Source organism: Oncorhynchus nerka, linkage group LG6, assembly GCF_034236695.1.
Source record: "Oncorhynchus nerka isolate Pitt River linkage group LG6, Oner_Uvic_2.0, whole genome shotgun sequence".
Lineage (NCBI taxonomy): Eukaryota > Metazoa > Chordata > Actinopteri > Salmoniformes > Salmonidae > Oncorhynchus > Oncorhynchus nerka.
This window is the reverse complement of record NC_088401.1, coordinates 91,125,239-91,147,089: the sequence shown is the minus strand read 5'-3', so window position 1 is coordinate 91,147,089 and position 21,851 is coordinate 91,125,239. Positions and strand designations below refer to the sequence as shown.

At 44.7% G+C, this 21,851-nt stretch overlaps 1 protein-coding gene across 1 annotated transcript in view; it reads right to left on the bottom strand.

Moving 5' to 3' along the window:
* The window catches only part of atrx (ATRX chromatin remodeler), a 111,194-nt gene extending 99,390 nt beyond the window's left edge, over positions 1-11,804 (bottom strand). Inside the window, 6 exon segments of the mRNA XM_065020010.1 lie at positions 2,416-2,551; positions 2,800-2,900; positions 4,250-4,348; positions 6,978-7,113; positions 7,362-7,465; positions 11,632-11,804. Of these exon segments, the coding sequence (XP_064876082.1) occupies positions 2,416-2,551; positions 2,800-2,900; positions 4,250-4,348; positions 6,978-7,113; positions 7,362-7,460 (571 nt within the window). The 5' untranslated portion in view covers positions 7,461-7,465; positions 11,632-11,804.
* Between the last annotated feature and the right edge of the window lie 10,047 nt (positions 11,805-21,851).

Below are 21,851 nucleotides of genomic sequence, written 5' to 3'. Positions count from 1 at the left end.
ATTCGTCAATATTGTTATCTGACGCAATACGAAACATATCCCAGTCCACGTGATGGAAGCAGTCTTGGAGTGTGGAATCAGATTGGTCGGACCAGCGTTGAACAGACCTCAGCGTGGGAGCTTCTTGTTTTAATTTCTGTCTGTAGGCAGGGATCAACAAAATGGAGTCGTGGTCAGCTTTTCCGAAAGGGGGGCAGGGCAGGGCCTTATATGCGTCGCGGAAGTTAGAGTAACAATGATCCAAGGTTTTTCCACCCCTGGTTGCGCAATCGATATGCTGATAAAATTTAGGGAGTCTTGTTTTCAGATTAGCCTTGTTAAAATCCCCAGCTACAATGAATGCAGCCTCCGGATAAATGATTTCCAGTTTGCAAAGAGTTAAATAAAGTTCGTTCAGAGCCATCGATGTGTCTGCTTGGGGGGGGATATATACGGCTGTGATTATAATCGAAGAGAATTCTCTTGGTAGATAATGCGGTCTACATTTGATTGTGAGGAATTCTAAATCAGGTGAACAGAAGGATTTGAGTTCCTGTATGTTTCTTTCATCGCACCATGTCTCGTTAGCCATAAGGCATACGCCCCCGCCCCTCTTCTTACCAGAAAGAGGTTTGTTTCTGTCGGCGTGATGCGTGGAGAAACCCGTTGGCTGCACCGCCTCGGATAGCGTCTCTCCAGTGAGCCATGTTTCCGTGAAGCAAAGAACGATACAGTCTCTGATGTCCCTCTGGAATGCTACCCTTGCTCGGATTTCATCAACCTTGTTGTCAAGAGACTGGACATTGGCAAGAAGAATGCTAGGAAGTGGTGCACGGTGTGCCCGTCCCCAGAGTCTGACCAGAAGACAGAGTCGTTTTAATGGGTCGCTGCATGGGATCCATTCCGTTGTCCTGTTTGAAATGCAGAACACAGGATCCGCGTCGCGAAAAACATATTCTTGGTCGTACTGATGGTGAGTTGACGCTGATCTTATATTCAGTAGTTCTTCTCGACTGTATGTAATGAAACCTAAGATGACCTGGGGTACTAATGTAAGAAATAACACGTAAAAAAAAACAAAAAACTGCATAGAAACCACCCTGAAGTTTCTAAAACTGTTTGAATGATGTCTGAGTATAACAGAACTCATATGGCAGGCAAAAACCTGAGAAAAAATCCAACCAGGAAGTGGGAAATCTGAGGTTTGTAGTTTTTCAACTCATTGCCATTCCAATATACAGTGAAAATGGGGTCATACTGCACTTCCTAAGGCTTCCACTAGATGTCAACAGTCTTTAGAACCTTGTTTGATGCTTCTACTGTGTAGGAGGGGGGAATGAGAGCTGATTGAGTCAGGGGTCTGGCAGAGTGCCATGAGCTAACCACGTGGTCACGTGAGAGTTAGTTTGCGTTCCATCGCATTTCTACAGACAAAGGAATTCTCCGGTTGGAACATTATTGAAGATTTATGATAAAAACATCCTAAAGATTGATTCCATACTTCGTTTGACATGCTTCTACGAACTGTAATATGACTGTCTGAACTTTCGCATGGACTTGCCCGCGCGTCGTGAGTTTGGATTGTGTACTAAGTAGAGGAGTTACAGAAGTCAGAAATAGAGATAAAATTAATCACTTACCTTTGATGATCTTCATATGGTGGCACTCAGAAGATATTCATTTACTCAATAAATGCTCCTTTTGTTCGATAAAGTCCCTCTTTATATCCAAAAACCTCTGTTTTGTTTGCGCGTTTTCTTCAGTAATCCACAGGCTCAAATAGTCAAAACAGGCAGACAAAAAAATCAAAATTGTATCCGTAAAGTTCATAAAAACATGTCAAACGATGTTTATATTCAATCCTCAGGTTGTTTTAGCCTAAATGAACTATAATATTTCAACCGGACAATAACGTCATCAATATAAAAGGTAAACAAGAAATGCACATGCGCATGAAAAAGCTCTGACACGGCAGGGTCCACTAATTCAGACTGGTCTTACTCCCTCATTTATCAGAATACAAAACCTGAAACAATTTCTTAAGACTGTTGACATCTAGTGGAAGGCATAGGAACTGCAATTTGAGTCCTAAATCAATGGATACTGTAATGGCATTGAATAGGTAAACTACAAAACCAAAAAAAAAACTACTTCCTGAATGGATTTTTCTCAGGTTTTCACCTGCCAAATCAGTTCTGTTATACACAGACACAACTGTAACAGTTTAGGAAACTTTAGTGTTTTCTATCCAAATCTACCAGTTATATGAATATCATATCTGCTGGGCCCGAGTAGCAGGCCGTTTAATTTGGGCATCCTTTTCATCCAAAATTCCAAATGCTGCCCCCTACCCTAGAGAAGTTAACGGGATCCCAGCCAAAAGATTTAAGAAGCACTAAAACCCGTGCTGGCCCCAGGTCTAGTGGTAGACCTTACCATCTGAGGCGCCATCGTCCTGTCCACTCTCGTCCGAGGTGTCTGACTCATTCCCTCCAACTTGCTTGGCTGCAACAGAAGGCTTCCTCTTGGTGTGAGAAGAGGAGGGTCTCTCAGTCTCTGTTGAGCTCCCAGCCTGAGGAATAAACAGTCATGACAGTCTATTAAAAAACATCCAAGAGGAAAAAGCATGAGAATAGCCCCAGAGTGATCGTAGTGTCCTGTTGTCTGCCACAGGAGCTACAGTCCGGCTGTTCACCAAATGGCACCCAATTCCCCATCTAGTGCACTACTGTTTTTGGTAAATCAATGTTTGTGCCCAGGTGGATACATTTGAAAAAGTAAGCAGGGGACATAAAGACCATCTGATGTTGACCGACATACCTCCTCCTCCTCCTCCTCCATCTGGTCTGTAATCGGAAGCTGACCTACTTCCTCCTCCATCACTTGGTCTGTAGATTCAGCTGAGGCCTTACTCATTTTACCTGCCAACAACAAGCAATCCCATTATTAGGTCTGAAATTATACATATTAGCTCCCAGTCAAATCACCAACAGGAGGACAATCCAGACAGACTTTTTTTCCCAGCTCACCGTGGATTACAATGGCTGTCAATGGGAATATAAAAGGAAGACCTCCCAGATTGCAGTTCCTAGGGCTTCCACTAGATGTCAACAGTCATTAGAAAGAGTTTCAGGCTTGTTTTTTGAAAAAATGAGCTAGAATTTGTAGTTTTAGCAAGTGACTCCCATTTTGGCTGTAGTGTTTGTTGCGCGTTCTGGTGAGTGTGCGTACTTCGTTATTTCTCTCTGGTATTCTCCGTCTTAAATTGAATCGTTTATTTACATAATAGGGTACCTGAGGATTGATTAGGAACGTTGTTTGCCTTGTTTGGAAGGAGTTTATTGGTAATTTACGGGATTCATTTGTGTGCATATTGAACGAGGGAAAACAGTGGATTAATGAGTCAAGCACGCTAATGAACAGAATATAGCGTTGTTTCAGGTGGCCTGGCCTACCTGCTGTTTTAGGTGACCCCCTGCTGTTTTAGGTGACCTACTGTTTGCTGTTTTAGGTGACCTACCTGCTGTTTTAGGTGACCTACTGTTTGCTGTTTTAGGTGACCCGCCTGCCGTTTTAGGTGACCCGCCTGCCGTTTTAGGTGACCCGCCTGCCGTTTTAGGTGACCCGCCTGCCGTTTTAGGTGACCCGCCTGCCGTTTTAGGTGACCCGCCTGCCGTTTTAGGTGACCCGCCTGCCGTTTTAGGTGGCCCGCCTGCCGTTTAGGTGGCCCGCCTGCCGTTTAGGTGGCCCGCCTGCCGTTTTAGGTGGCCCGCCTGCCGTTTTAGGTGGCCCGCCTGCCGTTTTAGGTGGCCCGCCTGCCGTTTTAGGTGGCCCGCCTGCCGTTTTAGGTGGCCCGCCTGCCGTTTTAGGTGGCCCGCCTGCCGTTTTAGGTGGCCCGCCTGCCGTTTTAGGTGGCCCGCCTGCCGTTTTAGGTGGCCCACCTGCCGTTTTAGGTGACCCACCTGCTGTTTTAGGTGACCCACCTGCTGTTTTAGGTGACCCACCTGCTGTTTTAGGTGACCCACCTGCTGTTTTAGGTGACCCACCTGCTGTTTTAGGTGACCTACCTGCCTTAATGTGTTTGGACCCCAGGAAGAGCAGTTAATGGGGATCCCTAATAAACACAAATATCCCAAAAGGTTTGACTTCATTAAACTGGCAGTAGTTGTGATTATTAAGCCGTAGGAACACCCTTTCTGGTCAAAACCACGGGGGCTTCTCAGACTATCCCCTGGTTGGTAGCAGTGTGGTATATAGTGAGGAGACTAACCGGTCTTTCTCCGTGAGAGGTCCACTCGGAGCTTCATGGCTCCTCTGCTCTTGTCCTCCTTGTTGTCAGTCCCAGCAGGAGGCCGCACAACCAACGTCCCTGAAGGAGAGGACAGGAAATGAGGGTGTCAGCATGCTTTAGTTCGGCTGGAGAACAGTAATCTGGTCTAGGGGAACCTAACGAGGAAGCTTCATACTCCCAGAAAAAAACCTTCCTTGGAAAAACAGAAAAAGCTGCAAAGGTACTGTTTGTCCATTTTGTGATGCCGTAGCCAGTATACACTTCCTCAAAATAGTCAGAATGAATCTAAGACAACAAGAAATCTGTAACTGACGTTTTTGCCAAAGAGATCTTGACCACACACTTTTCCATCTGAGATATGGTGCAGTATTTTCAGAAGAAAAAAATGTACATAAAACGAGTCGTCTCTTGTTGACAAAGACTTTACTGAAGAATTCCTGCGGTTGACAGATCAATGGGCATAGACTTAGACCTTACTAAATGTCCTCATAATATACAGTGCATTTCGGCAAGGTATTCAGACCCTGTGACTTTCTCCACATTTTGTTACGTTACAGCCTTACTCTAAAATGGATTACATTGTTTTTCCCCACTCAATCTACACACAATATCCCATAATTACAAAGCAGATTAGACATTATTGCAAACGTATTAAAGATTAAAACCTGAAATTTCACATTTACATAAGTACTCAGACCCTTTACTCAGCACTTTGTTGAAGCACCTTCATCAGTGATTACAGCCTCCAGTCTTGTTGGGTGTGACGCTAATAGCTTGGCACACCTGTATTTGGGGAGTTTCTCCTATTCTTCTCTGTAGATCCTCTCAAGCTCTGTCAGGTTGGATGGGGAGCGTCGCTGCACAGCTATTTTCAGGTCTCCAGAGATCAGGTTCAAGCCCGGGCTCTGACTGGGCCACTCAAGGACATTCAGAGACTTGTCCTGAAGCCACTCCTGCGTTGTCTTGGCTGTGTGCTTAGGGTCGTTGTCCTGTTGAAAGGTCAACCTTTGCACCACTCGGAGGTCCTGAGCGCTCTGGAACAGATTTTTATTAAGGATCGCTCTGTTCATCTTTCCCTCGATCCTGACTAGTTTCCCAGTCCCAGAGCATGATGCTGCCACCAACATGCTTTACCATAGGAATAAGGTCAGGTTTCCTGCAGACATTAAGATTGAACTCTTTGACCTGAATGCCAATCTTGGTTTAATCAGACCAGAGATTCTTGTTTCTCATGGTCTGAGTCCTTTAGGTGCCTTTTGGCAAACTCCAAGCGGGCTGTCATGTGCCTTTTACTGAGGAGTGGCTTCCGTCTGGCCACTCTACCATAAAGGCCTGATTGGTGGAGTGCTGCAGAGATGGTTGTCCTTCTGGAAGGTTCTCCCATCTCCACAGAGGAACTCTGGAACTCGGAGCTCTATGGACAATTCCTTCAACCTCATGGCTTGGTTTTTGCTCTGAAATGCACTGTCAACTGTGGGATCTTATATAGACAGGTGTGTGCCTTTCCAAATCATGTCCAATCAAATTCATTTACCACAGGTGGACTCCAATCAAGCTGTAGAAACATCAAGGATGATCAATGGAAACATGATGCACCTGAACTCAATTTCGAGTCTCATAGCAGAGGGTCTGAATACAGAGGTAGATAAGATGGTTTTTTATTTATTTTTAAAGACATTTGAAAACAGATCTAAATAAACATTTTTGCTTTGTCATTGTGGGGTATTGTGATGTCATTGTGGGGTATTGTGATGTCATTGTGGGGTATTGTGATGTCATTGTGGGGTATTATGATGTCATTGTGGGGTATTGTGTGTAGATTGATGAGGGGGAAACGAATTAATCCATTTTAGAATAAGGCTGTAACGTAAACATTTTGAAAAAGGTAAGGGCTCTGAATGACGGTCAGATGAGATAAATGGTGGAAGTAGACATTATGCTCCTCCCACAACCAGAGAAACACCCCCCTTTCTATAGGAAGACAGAAATTAAAGTCTAACAAACAGAAACAACAGGTGGCTGGGTGGTACAGACCTATATAGTGCACTACTTTAGACCAGATCCCTATTCCCTATATAGTGCACTACTTTAGACCAGATCCCTATTCCCTATATAGTGCACTACTTTAGACCAGATCCCTATGGAACCCTATTCCCTATATAGTGCACTACTTTAGACCAGATCCCTATTACATTTACATTACATTTAAGTCATTTAGCAGACGCTCTTATCCAGAGCGACTTACAAATTGGTGCATTCACCTTATGACATCTGATGTCATCCAACTTAAATACTGATCAATTGTTTTGGGAATTTTAAATTCCCCTGACTGTTCAGGGTTTATTTTGATAATTGTTAGTTCTCAAAGATGATATTATATTGCTACTTAAGTTTATATTCCCGAAAATGTAGATCTCTCTCTACATTTTACACATACACTACCAGTCTAAAGTTTGGACACACCTACTCATTCCAGGGGTTCTGCATTTCTACTATTTTCTACATTGTGGAACCCTATATAGTGCACTACTTTAGACCAGAGCCCTATTCCCCTATATAGTGCACTACTTAACCTTGATCATCAACTCAGAACAGACCAACAAAAACATAATTATCCACAAAGTGTGGAAATGCACATTTTGGCTCCACAATGATATTAAGAAGCACCAAAACCCGTGCTGGCCCCAGGTCTAGTGGTAGACCTTACCATCTGAGGCGCCATCGTCCTGTCCACTCTCGTCCGAGGTGTCTGACTCATTCCCTCCAACTTGCTTGGCTGCAACAGAAGGCTTCCTCTTGGTGTGAGAAGAGGAGGGTCTCTCAGTCTCTGTTGAGCTCCCAGCCTGAGGAATAAACAGTCATGACAGTCTATTAAAAAACATCCAAGAGGAAAAAGCATGAGAATAGCCCCAGAGTGATCGTAGTGTCCTGTTGTCTGCCACAGAAGCTACAGTCCGGCTGTTCACCAAATGGCACCCAATACCCCATCTAGTGCACTACTGTTTTTGGTAAAACAATGTTTGTGCCCAGGTGGATACATTTGAAAAAGTAAGCAGGGGACATAAAGATCATCTGATGTTGACCGACATACCTCCTCCTCCTCCTCCTCCTCCATCTGGTCTGTAATCGGAAGCTGACCTACTTCCTCCTCCATCACTTGGTCTATAGATTCAGCTGAGGCCTTACTCATTTTACCTGCCAACAACAAGCAATCCCATTATTAGGTCTGAAATTATACATATTAGCTCCCAGTAATTTATTGGGTAAATCACCACCGTTTCGGCCTTCTTCAGGGTGATAACCTTGGTTCAAGTATTCATGACATGTCGATAAGCAGTCCAATCAGTGCAACCAATGACAAAAGCGAGGGGTGTGTTATAATGATTAAGTTAATTAGAATGAATTGAAAAATTAGTTTATTATCATATTAAATATATTAGACTGTTGTCATGGAAACGTCATTTAATAATTGTACATAATATTAGCATCAACATACATCGTTTCATTGAATTTCACTGTTTCCTATTTCATTACATCCTTTGGTTAAACCATAAGAAGAAGCATCATCAACAGGGGAAACATATTTGCTGTACACTGGCCATGGCAGAACACTGACATTACTGTCTTGCAGGAAATCACACACAGAACGAGCAGTATGGCTGGTGGAGGGTCATGTCAGGATGAGCCTGCAGGAAGGGTACCACATGTCTTCCCTGTAACTCACAGCGTTGTGATTGCCTGCAATGACAACAAGCTCAGTCCGATGATGCTGTGACACACCGCCCCAGACCATGACGGACCCTCCACCTCCAAATCGATCCCGCTCCAGAGTACAGGCCTCAGTGTAACGCTCATTCCTTCGACAATAAACGCGAATGCGACCATCACCCCTGGTGAGACAAAACCGCGACTAATCAGAAAAGAGCACTTTTCGCCAGTCCGTCTTGTCCAGCGACGGTGGGTTTGTGCCCATAGGCGATGTTGTTGCCGGTGATGTCTGGTGAGGACCTGCCTTACAACAGGCCCACAAGCCCTTAGTCCAGCCTCTCTCAGCATATTGAGGACAGTCTGAGCACTGATGGAGGGATTGTGCGTTCCTGGTGTAACTCGGGCAATTGCTGTTGCCATTCTATACCTGTCCCACAGGTGTGATGTTCGGATGTACCGAACCTGTGCAGGTGTTGTTACACGTGGCCAGGGCAATAAATTACCATGTCCGTACTGATCGTCCTCACAGTGGCAGACCACATCTGCAGTCCTCATGCCTCCTTGCAGCATGCCTAAGGCACATTCGCGCAGATGAGCAGGAACCCTGGACATCTTTCTTTTGGTGTTTTTCAGAGTCAGTAGAAAGGCCTCTTCAGTGTCCTAAGTTCTCATAACTGTGACCTTAATTGTCTACAGTCTTAACGACCGTTCCACAGGTGCACGTTCATTAATTGTTTATGGTTCATTGAACAAGCATGCCCCCCCTCCCCCCATCTACACAGAATACCCCATAATGACAAAGCAAAAACAGGTTCAGACATTTTTTTTTAATTAAATACCTTGACTTAATTATTCAGTCCCTTTACTATGAGACTTGAAATTGAGCTCAGGTGCATCCCGTTTCCATTGATCATCCTTGAGATGTTTCTACAACTTGATTAGAGTCCACCTGTGATAAATGCCATTGATTGGACATGATTTGGAAAAGGCACACACCCGTCTAAAACCAAGCCAAAAGGTTGAAGGAATTATCCGTCGAGCTCAGAGACAGGATTGCGTTGAGGTACCAAAACATTTCTGTAGCATTGAAGGTCCCAAGAACACAGTGGCCTCCGTCATTAAATGGAATCACCAAGACTCTTCCTACAGCTGGACACCCGGCCAAACTGATCAATCGGAGGAGATGTGCCTTGGTCAGGGAGGCGACCAAGAACCCAAATGTAACTGACAGAGCTCCAGAGATTCTCTGTGGAGATGGGAGAATCTTCCCGAAGGACAACCATCTCTGCAGCACCACCACCACCAATCAAGCCTTTATGGTAGAATGGCCAGAAGGAACCAACTCCTCAGTCAAAGGCACATGACAGCCCTCTAGTTTGCCAAAAAGGCACCTAAAGGACTCTCAGACCATGAGGAACATGACGCTCTGGTCTGATGAAACCAAGATTGAACCCTTTGGCCTGAATGCCAAGTGTCACTTCTGGAGGAAACCGGGCACCATCACCACGGTGAAGCATGGTGGTGGCAGCATCATGTCGTGGGGATGTTTTTCAGCAGCAGGGTCTGGGAGACTAGTCAGGATCGAGGCAAAGATTAACAGAACAAAGTAAAGAGCGATCCTTGATGAAAACCTGCTCCAGAGCACTCAGGACCTCAGACTGGGGCGAAGGTTCACCTTCCAATAGGACAATGACCCTAAACACACAGCCAAGACAACGCAGGAGTGGCTTTGGGACAAGTCTCTGAATGTCCTTGAGTGGCCCAGTCAGAGCCCGGGCTTGAACCTGATCTCTGGAGACCTGAAAATAGCTGTGCCACGACACTCCCCATCCATCATGACAGTGCTTGAGAGGAACTACAGAGAAGAATGGGAGAAACTCCGCAAATACAGATGAGCCAAGCGTGTAGTGTCATACCCAAGAAGACTCGAGGCTGTAATCGCTGCCAAAGGTGCTTCAACAAAGTACTGAGTAAAGGGTCTGAATAATTATGTAAATGTCAGCTGTTTTTTTTTTATACATTTGCTAACATTTCTAAAAACCTGTTTTTCCTTTATCATTATAGGGTATTGTGATGTCATTATAGGGTATTGTGATGTCATTATAGGGTATTGTGTGTAGATTGAAGAAAAAAAACAATTGAATCCATTTTAGAATAAGGCTGTAATGTAACAATGTGGAAACAATGGAGGGGTCTGAATGCTTTCTGAATGCGCTGCATGTACAAATAACTAGGAATAAAGGGACAGAAACAGTAAAAGCAGCGTCTGTGATGAGTAAAACGTTAGTACAAAAAGGGTCAATGCAGATCGTCTGGGTAGCCATGTGTTTAACTATTTAGCAGTCTTATGGCTTTTGGGGGTTGAAGCTGTTCAGGTTCCAGACTTGGTGCATCGGTAACGGTTTGCCGTGCGGTAGCAGAGAGGACAGTCTATTACTAGGGTGGCTGGAGTCTGGCCCTTTTTTAGGGCCTTCCTCTGACACTGCCTGGTATACAGGTCTTAGATGGCAGGGAGCACAGCCCCAGTGAAGTACTGGGCTTTAACATTTAAGTCATTTAATGCACCACACACACTCTGTAGCGTCTTCCCAAACAGTTTCCATACCAAGCAGTGATGCAGCCAGTGAAGATGGTGCAGCTGTATAACTTTGAGGATCTGAGGGCCCATGCCAAATCTTTTCAGCCTCCCGCGGCGGGAAGAGGCTAGTTACATGTATAGCTAGCAACCAAACATTACGGTCCGTTTTTTTACTATTCATATTATAAATAACCTAACAAACGTTAGCTTGCTAGATCGCTACTTAACTGTGTAAAATTAATTTACAACTGCTCGTTTGTAAAGAGAAAAAGACCAGAGCGCTAGCTCTAGTTAGCATTTAGCTAACTCGGATAATTCATTGCCATTTTGCGTTGTTATAGGCGTGAAGCGGTTCTTTTGCTCATCTCTCTAATGTATCGGTTTCCGGTGTGCGCTTCCAGGGAGGCTATCTGGCATGTACAGAGTACATGAAGGCCAACTGGGAGAGAAACGGTCTACAAAAACCCGGGCCTCATCCCATCAAAGGCTAACTAACTAGAAAACGGGTTAGTACACATACAAGATGGCTAAATAGCTAAGTCAACCAGACAAAGTTATGAGATCAAACAAAACAGACATCACTGCAACATGTCAAGATTTCAGACAATATGTTCCCCGGGCGACCCTGCAATCCCAGTGCAGGCATGGTCCAGTGCATTCAGAGGCATGCACCGAAATGCATGCATCCGTTTATCCCCCTCCCCCCTAGAATGAAATGTAGCATCTCACATTAGTTAGCATGCTAGTTAGCAAGTAAACTGCGACTAGCTGATGTATTTCAAGACAACACAGGTGGAATTGTACGCGCACAATTGTTTTGTGATGCAACATTTACCATTTCGAAAATACTCACTAATAGTGGATAGTTAGATATATAGATAGATAGGTTATAAAATACCTCAGAGTTTTTCATACTGTAAGCTAACTACATTGCTGCGTTGGAGAAAACGTACCGGCTCCGCTGCGTAACACCGTTACATAGCTAGACAGCTAACTAGCCTAGCACAGTGTTTCAATGCAAAGCCGCCAATATTAGAAACGGCTTTTTAGGAAAAAAGCCGAATATTATGCATACCTTCTGTACTCTGTAGTCATTTCTTGAACGACTGAGACACGTGTAGTTCTTGGCACGTCGTCCCGGAGATAAAATACTGTTAATTTTAGAGAGAAGAAAAATATATATCGACTATTGATGCAAGCCTGTTCACTGGAGACAAAGCAAAGTCGCCATCATACCGGATGGCTGGAGACGCGCTAAAATGGCGCATCTAGCGCAAATCGTGTCTGCTATCCTATTGGTTTGATGAGTCAGGAAATTCTGGCTTTCCAATTGGCCAAAACCTTTTGAGCGTTCCCATAGGCTTAGAATATAGTGCGTACAGAAATCTCTTAATATCTACTGGCGATTTTTTGTGTGTGTCCCACCTCTTTGATCTGGTTTTATTTGTTATTCATTCATGAATAATACACACAGAGGCAGGCACCACACTGTACACATTCTACAATGGAAATGCCACATGCATACCGGTACACACTATTTTGCTCTGATATTCTGAGCCTCCCGTAGATACAGGCTGCATTCTGGTCTCAGTCTTGAATTCTACACTATATTGTACTAGATTCTAAACTATATGTACTAGATTCTAAACTATATTGTACTAGATTCTAAACTATATTGTACTAGATTCTAAACTATATTGCTTTCTAAACTATATTGTACTAGATTCTAAACTATATTGTACTAGATTCTAAACTATATTGTACCGAATTCTAAACTATATTGTACTATATTCTAAACTCTATTGTACTAGATTCTAAACTCCATTGCTTTCTAAACTATATTGTACTAGATTCTAAACTATATTGTACTAGATTCTAAACTATATTGCTTTCTAAACTATATTGTACTAGATTCTAAACTATATTGTACCGAATTCTAAACTATATTGTACTATATTCTAAACTCTATTGTACTAGATTCTAAACTCCATTGCTTTCTAAACTATATTGTACTAGATTCTAAACTATATTGTACTAGATTCTAAACTATATTGCTTTCTAAACTATATTGTACTAGATTCTAAACTATATTGTACCGAATTCTAAACTATATTGTACTATATTCTAAACTCTATTGTACTAGATTCTAAACTATATTGTACTAGATTCTAAACTATATTGTACTAGATTCTAAACTCTATTGTACTAGATTCTAAACTCTATTGTACTAGATTCTAAACTCCATTGCTTTCTAAACTATATTGTACTAGATTCTAAACTCTATTGTACTAGATTCTAAACTCCATTGCTTTCTAAACTATATTGTACTAGATTCTAAACTATATTGTACTAGATTCTAAACTATATTGTACTAGATTCTAAACTATATTGCTTTCTAAACTATATTGTACTAGATTCTAAACTATATTGTACTAGATTCTAAACTATATTGCTTTCTAAACTATATTGTACTAGATTCTAAACTATTGTACTAGATTCTAAACTATATAAAGTAAAACCAAATGCGAGTAAAACCAAATGCATGCTTTTCAACAGATCGCTGCCTGCACCCGCATGCCCGACTAGCATCACCACCCTGGATGGTTCCGACCTTGAATATGTGGACATCTATAAGTACCTAGGTGTCTGGCTAGACTGCAAACTCTCCTTCCAGACTCACATCAAACATCTCCAATCGAAAATCAAATCAAGAGTCGGCTTTCTATTCCGCAACAAAGCCTCCTTCACTCACGCCGCCAAGCTTACCCTAGTAAAACTGACTATCCTACCGATCCTCGATTTCGGCGATGTCATCTACAAAATGGCTTCCAACACTCTACTCAGCAAACTGGATGCAGTCTATCATAGTGCCATCCGTTTTGTCACCAAAGCACCTTATACCACCCACCACTGCGACTTGTATGCTCTAGTCGGCTGGCCCTCGCTACATATTCGTCGCCAGACCCACTGGCTCCAGGTCATCTACAAGTCCATGCTAGGTAAAGCTCCGCCTTATCTCAGTTCACTGGTCACGATGGCAACACCCATCCGTAGCACACGCTCCAGCAGGTGTATCTCACTGATCATCCCTAAAGCCAACACCTCATTTGGCCGCCTTTCGTTCCAGTACTCTGCTGCCTGTGACTGGAACGAACTGCAAAAATCGCTGAAGTTGGAGACTTTTATCTCCCTCACCAACTTCAAACATCAGCTATCCGAGCAGCTAACCGATCGCTGCAGCTGTACATAGTCTATTGGTAAATAGCCCACCCATTTTCACCTACCTCATTCCCATACTGTTTTTATACTGTTTTTTAAAATTTATTTATTTACTTTTCTGCTCTTTTGCACACCAATATCTCTACCTGTACATGACCATCTGATCATTTATCACCCCAGTGTTAATCTTCAAAATTGTATTATTCGCCTACCTCCTCATGCCTTTTGCACACATTGTATATAGACTGCCCATTTTTTTTTCTACTGTGTTATTGACTTGTTAATTGTTTACTCCATGTGTAACTCTGTGTTGTCTGTTCACACTGCTATGCTTTATCTTGGCCAGGTCGCAGTTGCAAATGAGAACTTGTTCTCAACTAGCCTACCTGGTTAAATAAAGGTGAAATAAAAAATAAAATAAAAATATATATATATTGTACTAGATTCTAAACTATATTGTACTAGATTCTAAACTCTATTGTACTAGATTCTAAACTATATTGCTTTCTAAACTATATTGTACTAGATTCTAAACTACATTGCTTTCTAAACTATATTGTACTAGATTCTAAACTACATTGCTTTCTAAACTATATTGTACTAGATTCTAAACTATATTGTACTAGATTCTAAACTATATTGTACTAGATTCTAAACTATATTGTACTAGATTCTAAACTATTGTACTAGATTCTAAACTACATTGCTTTCTAAACTATATTGTACTAGATTCTAAACTACATTGCTTTCTAAACTATATTGTACTAGATTCTAAACTACATTGCTTTCTAAACTATATGTACTAGATTCTAAACTATATTGTACTAGATTCTAAACTACATTGCTTTCTAAACTATATTGTACTAGATTCTAAACTACATTGCTTTCTAAACTATATGTACTAGATTCTAAACTACATTGCTTTCTAAACTATATTGTACTAGATTCTAAACTACATTGCTTTCTAAACTATATTGTACTAGATTCTAAACTACATTGCTTTCTAAACTATATGTACTAGATTCTAAACTATATTGTACTAGATTCTAAACTATATTGTACTAGATTCTAAACTATATTGTACTAGATTCTAAACTATTGTACTAGATTCTAAACTCCATTGCTTTCTAAACTATATTGTACTAGATTCTAAACTATATTGTACTAGATTCTAAACTATATTGTACTAGATTCTAAACTATATTGTACTAGATTCTAAACTATATTGTACTAGATTCTAAACTATATTGTACTAGATTCTAAACTATATTGTACTAGATTCTAAACTATATTGTACTAGATTCTAAACTCCATTGCTTTCTAAACTATATTGTACTAGATTCTAAACTCTATTGCTTTCTAAAGTTGACTCTAGTCTAGTGTGCTGCCAAACTTATTCCACACTCAGAGCCTGGCCTGTCCCCTCGGGTAGGCCTACATATTCCCCACTCAGAGCCTATCCCGACAGGTAGGCCTACGTCTTTGTCACGCCCTGGCCATAGAGAAGCTTTTATTCTCTATTTTGGTTTGGCCAGGGTGTGACTAGGGTGGGCATTCTTTGTTCATTTTCTATGTTTTGTATTTCTTTGTTGTTTGGCCCAGGTGTGGTTCTCAATCGGCGGCAGCGTAGCCTAGTGGTTAGAGTGTTGGACTAGAAACCGGAAGGTTGCAAGTTCAAACCCCCGAGCTGACAAGGTACAAATCTGTTGTTCTGCCCCTGAACAGGCACTGTTCCTAGGCTGTCATTGAAAATAAGAATTTGTTCCTAACTTACTTACCTAGTTAAATAAAGGTAAAATAAATTAATAAAAAAATTTAAAAATCAAGAACCATACTTAGGTAGCTTTTTCCCACATGGGTTTTGTGGGTAGTTGATTTCTGTTTAGTGTTTTTCACCTTTCAGGACTGTTTTGGTTATTAGCGTTGTTATTTTCATCTTTAGTGTTCAGTGTCAATAAACAAACATCAACACGTACCACGCTGCACTTTGGTCCTCACCTTCTTCCACTAACAGCCGGTACAGAACCACCAAAGGACCAAGCTGCGTGGTGAAAGGGACTCCTGGACAGGTGAACAGCGCTATCTGGAGTATGAGACAACCTGGGAGGAGGTAGAAAGGTGGTCGGACGACCCAGGGAGAGTGCCGGAGCCAGCCTGGGAGTCTCTGGAACAGTGTGAGGAGGGATACCGGCGAATGGAGTTTGCAACACGAACACGGCTGGCAAGGAAGCCCGAGAGGCAGCCCCAAAAGATTTGGGGGTGGCACACATGTGGCAGTCAGGTTGGAGACCTGGGCCCAATCCCTGTGCTTACCGTGGCGAGCATGGGATTGGTCAAGCCTCGTGCTATGGGGTGATGCGCACTGTGTCACAGGCCGGTGTGCTCGGTGCCAGCATCCCGCATTTGCCGGGTGGAAGCTGGCATCCAGCCAGAACGGGTGGGGCCAGCTCTGAGCTCGAGACCGCCAGTGCGCCTCCACGGCCCAGTGTGTCCGGCGCTGCCAGAGTCTCCCGCCTGTCCGGCACTTGTTGTTTTTGTATTTAGTGTCAATAAACAAACATGACCACGTACCACGCTGTGCTTTTGTCATCACCTTCTTCATGCAACGATGACAGTTAGTCTTCCCCACTCAGAGCCTGGCCTGTCCCCTCAGGTAGGCCTACATATTCCCCACTCAGAGCCTGTCCCGTCAGGTCTTCCCCACTCAGCCTGGCCTGTCCCCTCAGGTAGGGCTACGTCTTCCCCACTCAGAGCCTGGCCTGTCCCCTCAGGGAGGCCTACGTCTTCCCCACTCAGAGCCTAGCCTGTCCCCTCAGGGAGGCCTACGTCTTCCCCACTCAGAGCCTGCCCTGTCCCCTCAGGGAGGCCTACGTCTTCCCCACTCAGAGCCTGCCCTGTCCCCTCAGGTAGGCCTACGTCTTCCCCACTCAGAGCCTAGCCTGTCCCCTCAGGGAGGCCTACGTCTTCCCCACTCAGAGCCTGTCCTGTCCCCTCAGGGAGGCCTACGTCTTCCCCACTCAGAGCCTGCCCTGTCCCCTCGGGTAGGCCTACAAAAAGTATGTTATAAACCAGGACACACTATTCTGAGGGATGCCTGGAAGAGCCTGAAAACACTCTCTGGACTCAGTCACCAATGAGGTCGCTCTTGCTGCTGGTGAGTCTCTGATCCACCTCTACGCAGACGACACCATTCTGTATACTTCTGGCCCTTCTTTGGACACTGTGTTAACAACCCTCCAGGCAAGCTTCAATGCCATACAACTCTCCTTCCGTGGCCTCCAATTGCTCTTAAATACAAGTAAAACTAAATGCATGCTCTTCAACCGATCGCTACCTGCACCTTGGATGCAGTCTATCACAGTGCAATCCGTTTTGTCACCAAAGCCCCATATACTACCCACCATTGCGACCTGTACGATCTCGTTGGCTGGCCCTCGCTTCATACTCGTCGCCAAACCCACTGGCTCCATGTCATCTACAAGACCCTGCTAGGTAAAGTCCCCCCTTATCTCAGCTCGTTGGTCACCATAGCATCTCCCACCTGTAGCACACGCTCCAGCAGGTATATCTCTCTAGTCACCCCCAAAACCAATTCTTTCTTTGGCCGCCTCTCCTTCCAGTTCTCTGCTGCCAATGACTGGAACGAACTACAAAAATCTCTGAAACTGGAAACACTTATCTCCCTCACTAGCTTTAAGAACCAACTGTCAGAGCATCTTACAGATTACTGCACCTGTACATAGCCCACCTATAATTTAGCCCAAACAACTACCTCTTTCCCAACTGTATTTAATTTATTTATTTATTTTGCTCCTTTGCACCCCATTATTTTTATTTCTACTTTGCACATTCTTTCATTGCAAAACTACCATTCCAGTGTTTTACTTGCTATATTGTATTTACTTTGCCACCATGGCCTTTTTTGCCTTTACCTCCCTTCTCACCTCATTTGCTCACATTGTATATAGACTTGTTTATACTGTATTATTGACTGTATGTTTGTTTTACTCAATGTGTAACTCTGTGTCGTTGTATCTGTCGAACTGCTTTGCTTTATCTTGGCCAGGTCGCAATTGTAAATGAGAACTTGTTCTCAACTTGCCTACCTGGTTAAATAAAGGTGAAATAAAAATAAATAAATAAAAAACCACTAGCCTGCCTCATCCCAGGACCCTGCTACCAGCCAGCTACCACCCGGTACTCAACCCTGCACCTCAGAGACTCAGGATGCTTTGCCCTATGTATATAATCAAATTGTATTAGTCACATGTGCTGAATACAACAGGTGTAGACCTTACAGTGAAATGCTTACTTAAGAGCCCCTAACCAACAATGCAGGTAAAAAAAAATATGCATAACAATCAGAAATAAAAGTAACAAGTAATTAAAGAGCAGCAGTAAAATAACAATAGCGAGACTATATACAGGGGGGTACTGGTACAGAGTCAATGTGGAGGCTATATACAGGGGGTACCGGTACAGAGTCAATGTGGAGGCTATATACAGGGTGTACCGGTACAGAGTCAATGTGGAGGCTATATACAGGGGGTACCGGTACAGAGTCAATGTGGAGGCTATATACAGGGGGTACCGGTACAGAGTCAATGTGGAGGCTATATACAGGGGGTACCGGTACAGAGTCAATGTGGAGGCTATATACAGGGGGTACCGGTACAGAGTCAATGTGGAGGCTATATACAGGGGGTACCGGTACAGAGTCAATGTGGAGGCTATATACAGGGGGTACCGGTACAGAGTCAATGTGGAGGCTATATACCAGCCGAGCGGAAATGGAGGAAAACTCGCCTCCCTGCGGACCTGGCATCCTTTCACTCCCTCCTCTCTACATTTTCCTCTTCTGTCTCTGCTGCTAAAGCCACTTTCTACCACTCTAAATTCCAAGCATCTGCCTCTAACCCTAGGAAGCTCTTTGCCACCTTCTCCTCCCTCCTGAATCTTCCTCCCCCCCCCCCTCCTCCCTCTCTGCAGATGACTTTGTCAACCATTTTGAAAAGAAGGTCGACGACATCCGATCCTCGTTTGCTAAGTCAAACGACACCGCTGGTTCTGCTCACACTGCCCTACCCTGTGCTCTGACCTCTTTCTCCCCTCTCTCTCCAGATGAAATCTCGCGTCTTGTGACGGCCGGCCGCCCAACAACCTGCCCGCTTGACCCTATTCCCTCCTCTCTTCTCCAGACCATTTCCGGAGACCTTCTCCCTTACCTCACCTCGCTCATCAACTCATCCCTGACCGCTGGCTACGTCCCTTCTGTCTTCAAGAGAGCGAGAGTTGCACCCCTTCTGAAAAAACCTACACTCGATCCCTCCGATGTCAACAACTACAGACCAGTATCCCTTCTTTCTTTTCTCTCCAAAACTCTCGAACGTGCCGACCTTGGCCAATGACCTTCTTGATCCAAATCAGTCAGGTTTCAAGACTAGTCATTCAACTGAGACTGCTCTTCTCTGTATCACGGAGGCGCTCCGCACTGCTAAAGCTAACTCTCTCTCCTCTGCTCTCATCCTTCTAGACCTATCGGCTGCCTTCGATACTGTGAACCATCAGATCCTCCTCTCCACCCTCTCCGAGTTGGGCATCTCCGGCGCGGCCCACGCTTGGATTGCGTCCTACCTGACAGGTCGCTCCTACCAGGTGGCGTGGCGAGAATCTGTCTCCTCACCACGCGCTCTCACCACTGGCGTCCCCCAGGGCTCTGTTCTAGGCCCTCTCCTATTCTCGCTATACACCAAGTCACTTGGCTCTGTCATAACCTCACATGGTCTCTCCTATCATTGCTATGCAGACGACACACAATTAATCTTCTCCTTTCCCCCTTCTGATGACCAGGTGGCGAATCGCATCTCTGCATGTCTGGCAGACATATCAGTGTGGATGACGGATCACCACCTCAAGCTGAACCTCGGCAAGACGGAGCTGCTCTTCCTCCCGGGGAAGGACTGCCCGTTCCATGATCTCGCCATCACGGTTGACAACTCCATTGTGTCCTCCTCCCAGAGCGCTAAGAACCTTGGCGTGATCCTGGACAACACCCTGTCGTTCTCAACTAACATCAAGGCGGTGGCCCGTTCTTGTAGGTTCATGCTCTACAACATCCGCAGAGTACGACCCTGCCTCACACAGGAAGCAGCGCAGGTCCTAATCCAGGCACTTGTCATCTCCCGTCTGGATTACTGCAACTCGCTGTTGGCTGGGCTCCCTGCCTGTGCCATTAAACCCCTACAACTCATCCAGAACGCCGCAGCCCATCTGGTGTTCAACCTTCCCAAGTTCTCTCACGTCACCCCGCTCCTCCGCTCTCTCCACTGGCTTCCAGTTGAAGCTCGCATCCGCTACAAGACCATGGTGCTTGCCTACGGAGCTGTGAGGGGAACGGCACCTCAGTACCTCCAGGCTCTGATCAGGCCCTACACCCAAACAAGGGCACTGCGTTCATCCACCTCTGGCCTGCTCGCCTCCCTACCACTGAGGAAGTACAGTTCCCGCGCAGCCCAGTCAAAACTGTTCGCTGCTCTGGCCCCCCAATGGTGGAACAAACTCCCTCACGACGCCAGGACAGCGGAGTCAATCACCACCTTCCGGAGACACCTGAAACCCCACCTCTTTCAGGAATACCTAGGATAGGATAAAGTAATCCTTCTCACCCCCCCTTAAAAGATTTAGATGCACTATTGTAAAGTGGCTGTTCCACTGGATGTCTTAAGGTGAACGCACAAATTTGTAAGTCGCTCTGGATAAGAGCGTCTGCTAAATGACTTAAATGTAATGTAAATGTAATATACAGGGGGTACCGGTACAGAGTCAATGTGGAGGCTATATACAGGGTATTACGGTACCTGGGGGCACCTGTTGAGGTAATATGTACATGTAGGTAGAGTTATTAAAGTAACTGTGCACAGATGATAACAACAGAGAGTAGCAGCGACGTAAAAGAGAGGGAGATGGAGGTGCAATGCAAATAGTCTGGGCGCTCCGGTACCGCTTGCCGTGCGGTAGCAGAGAGAACAGTCTATGACTGGGGTGGCTGGAGTCTGACAATTTTAAGGGTTTTTCATGACACCGCCTGGTATAGAGGTCCTGGATGGCAGGAAGCTTGGCCCCAGTGATGTACTGGCCCATTTGCAATACCCTCTGTAGTGCCTTGCGGTCGGAGGCCGGCAGGGATGCAACCGGTCAGGATACTCTCGATGGGGCAGATGTAAAACCTTTTGAGGATCTGAAGACCCATTCCAAATCTTTTCAGTCTCCTGAGGGGGAATAGATTTTGTCGTACCCTCTTCACGACTGTCTTGTGGTGCTTGGACCATGTTAGTTTGTTGGTGATGTGGACACCAAGGAACTTGAAGATCTCAACCCGCTCGACTACAGCCCGTCGAGAATGGGGGCGTGCTCGGTCATCTTTTTCCTGTAGTCCACAATCAGCTCCTTTGTCTTGATTACGTTGAGGGAGAGGTTGTTGTCCTGGCACCACACAGCCAGGTCTCTGACCTCCCTATAGGCTGTCTCATCGTTGAGGGAGAGGTTGTTGTCATGGCACCACCCGGCCAGGTCTCTGACCCCCTCCCTATAGGCTGTCTCATCGTTGAGGGAGAGGTTGTTGTCCTGGCACCACACAGCCAGGTCTCTGACCTCCCTATAGGCTGTCTTGTCGTTGTCGGTGATCAGGCCCTACCACTGTTGTGTTATTGGCAAACTTAATGATGGTGTTGGAGTCGTGCCTGGCCATGCAGTCATGAGTGAACAGGGAGTACAGGAGGGGACTGAGCATGCACCCCTGAGGGGCCCCTGTGTTGAGGATTAGCGTGGTTGATGTGTTGTCACCTACCCTTACCACCTGGGGGCGACCCGTCAGGAAGTCCAGGATCCAGTTGCAGAGGGAGGTGTTAAGTCCCAGCTTATTGATGAGCTTTGAGGGCACTATGGTGTTGAACGCTGAGCTGTAGTCAATGAATAATATTCTCACGTAGGTTTTCCTTTTGTCCAGGTGGGAAAGGGCAGTGTGGAATGCAATAGAGATTGCATCATCTATGGATCTGTTGGGGCGGTATGCAAATT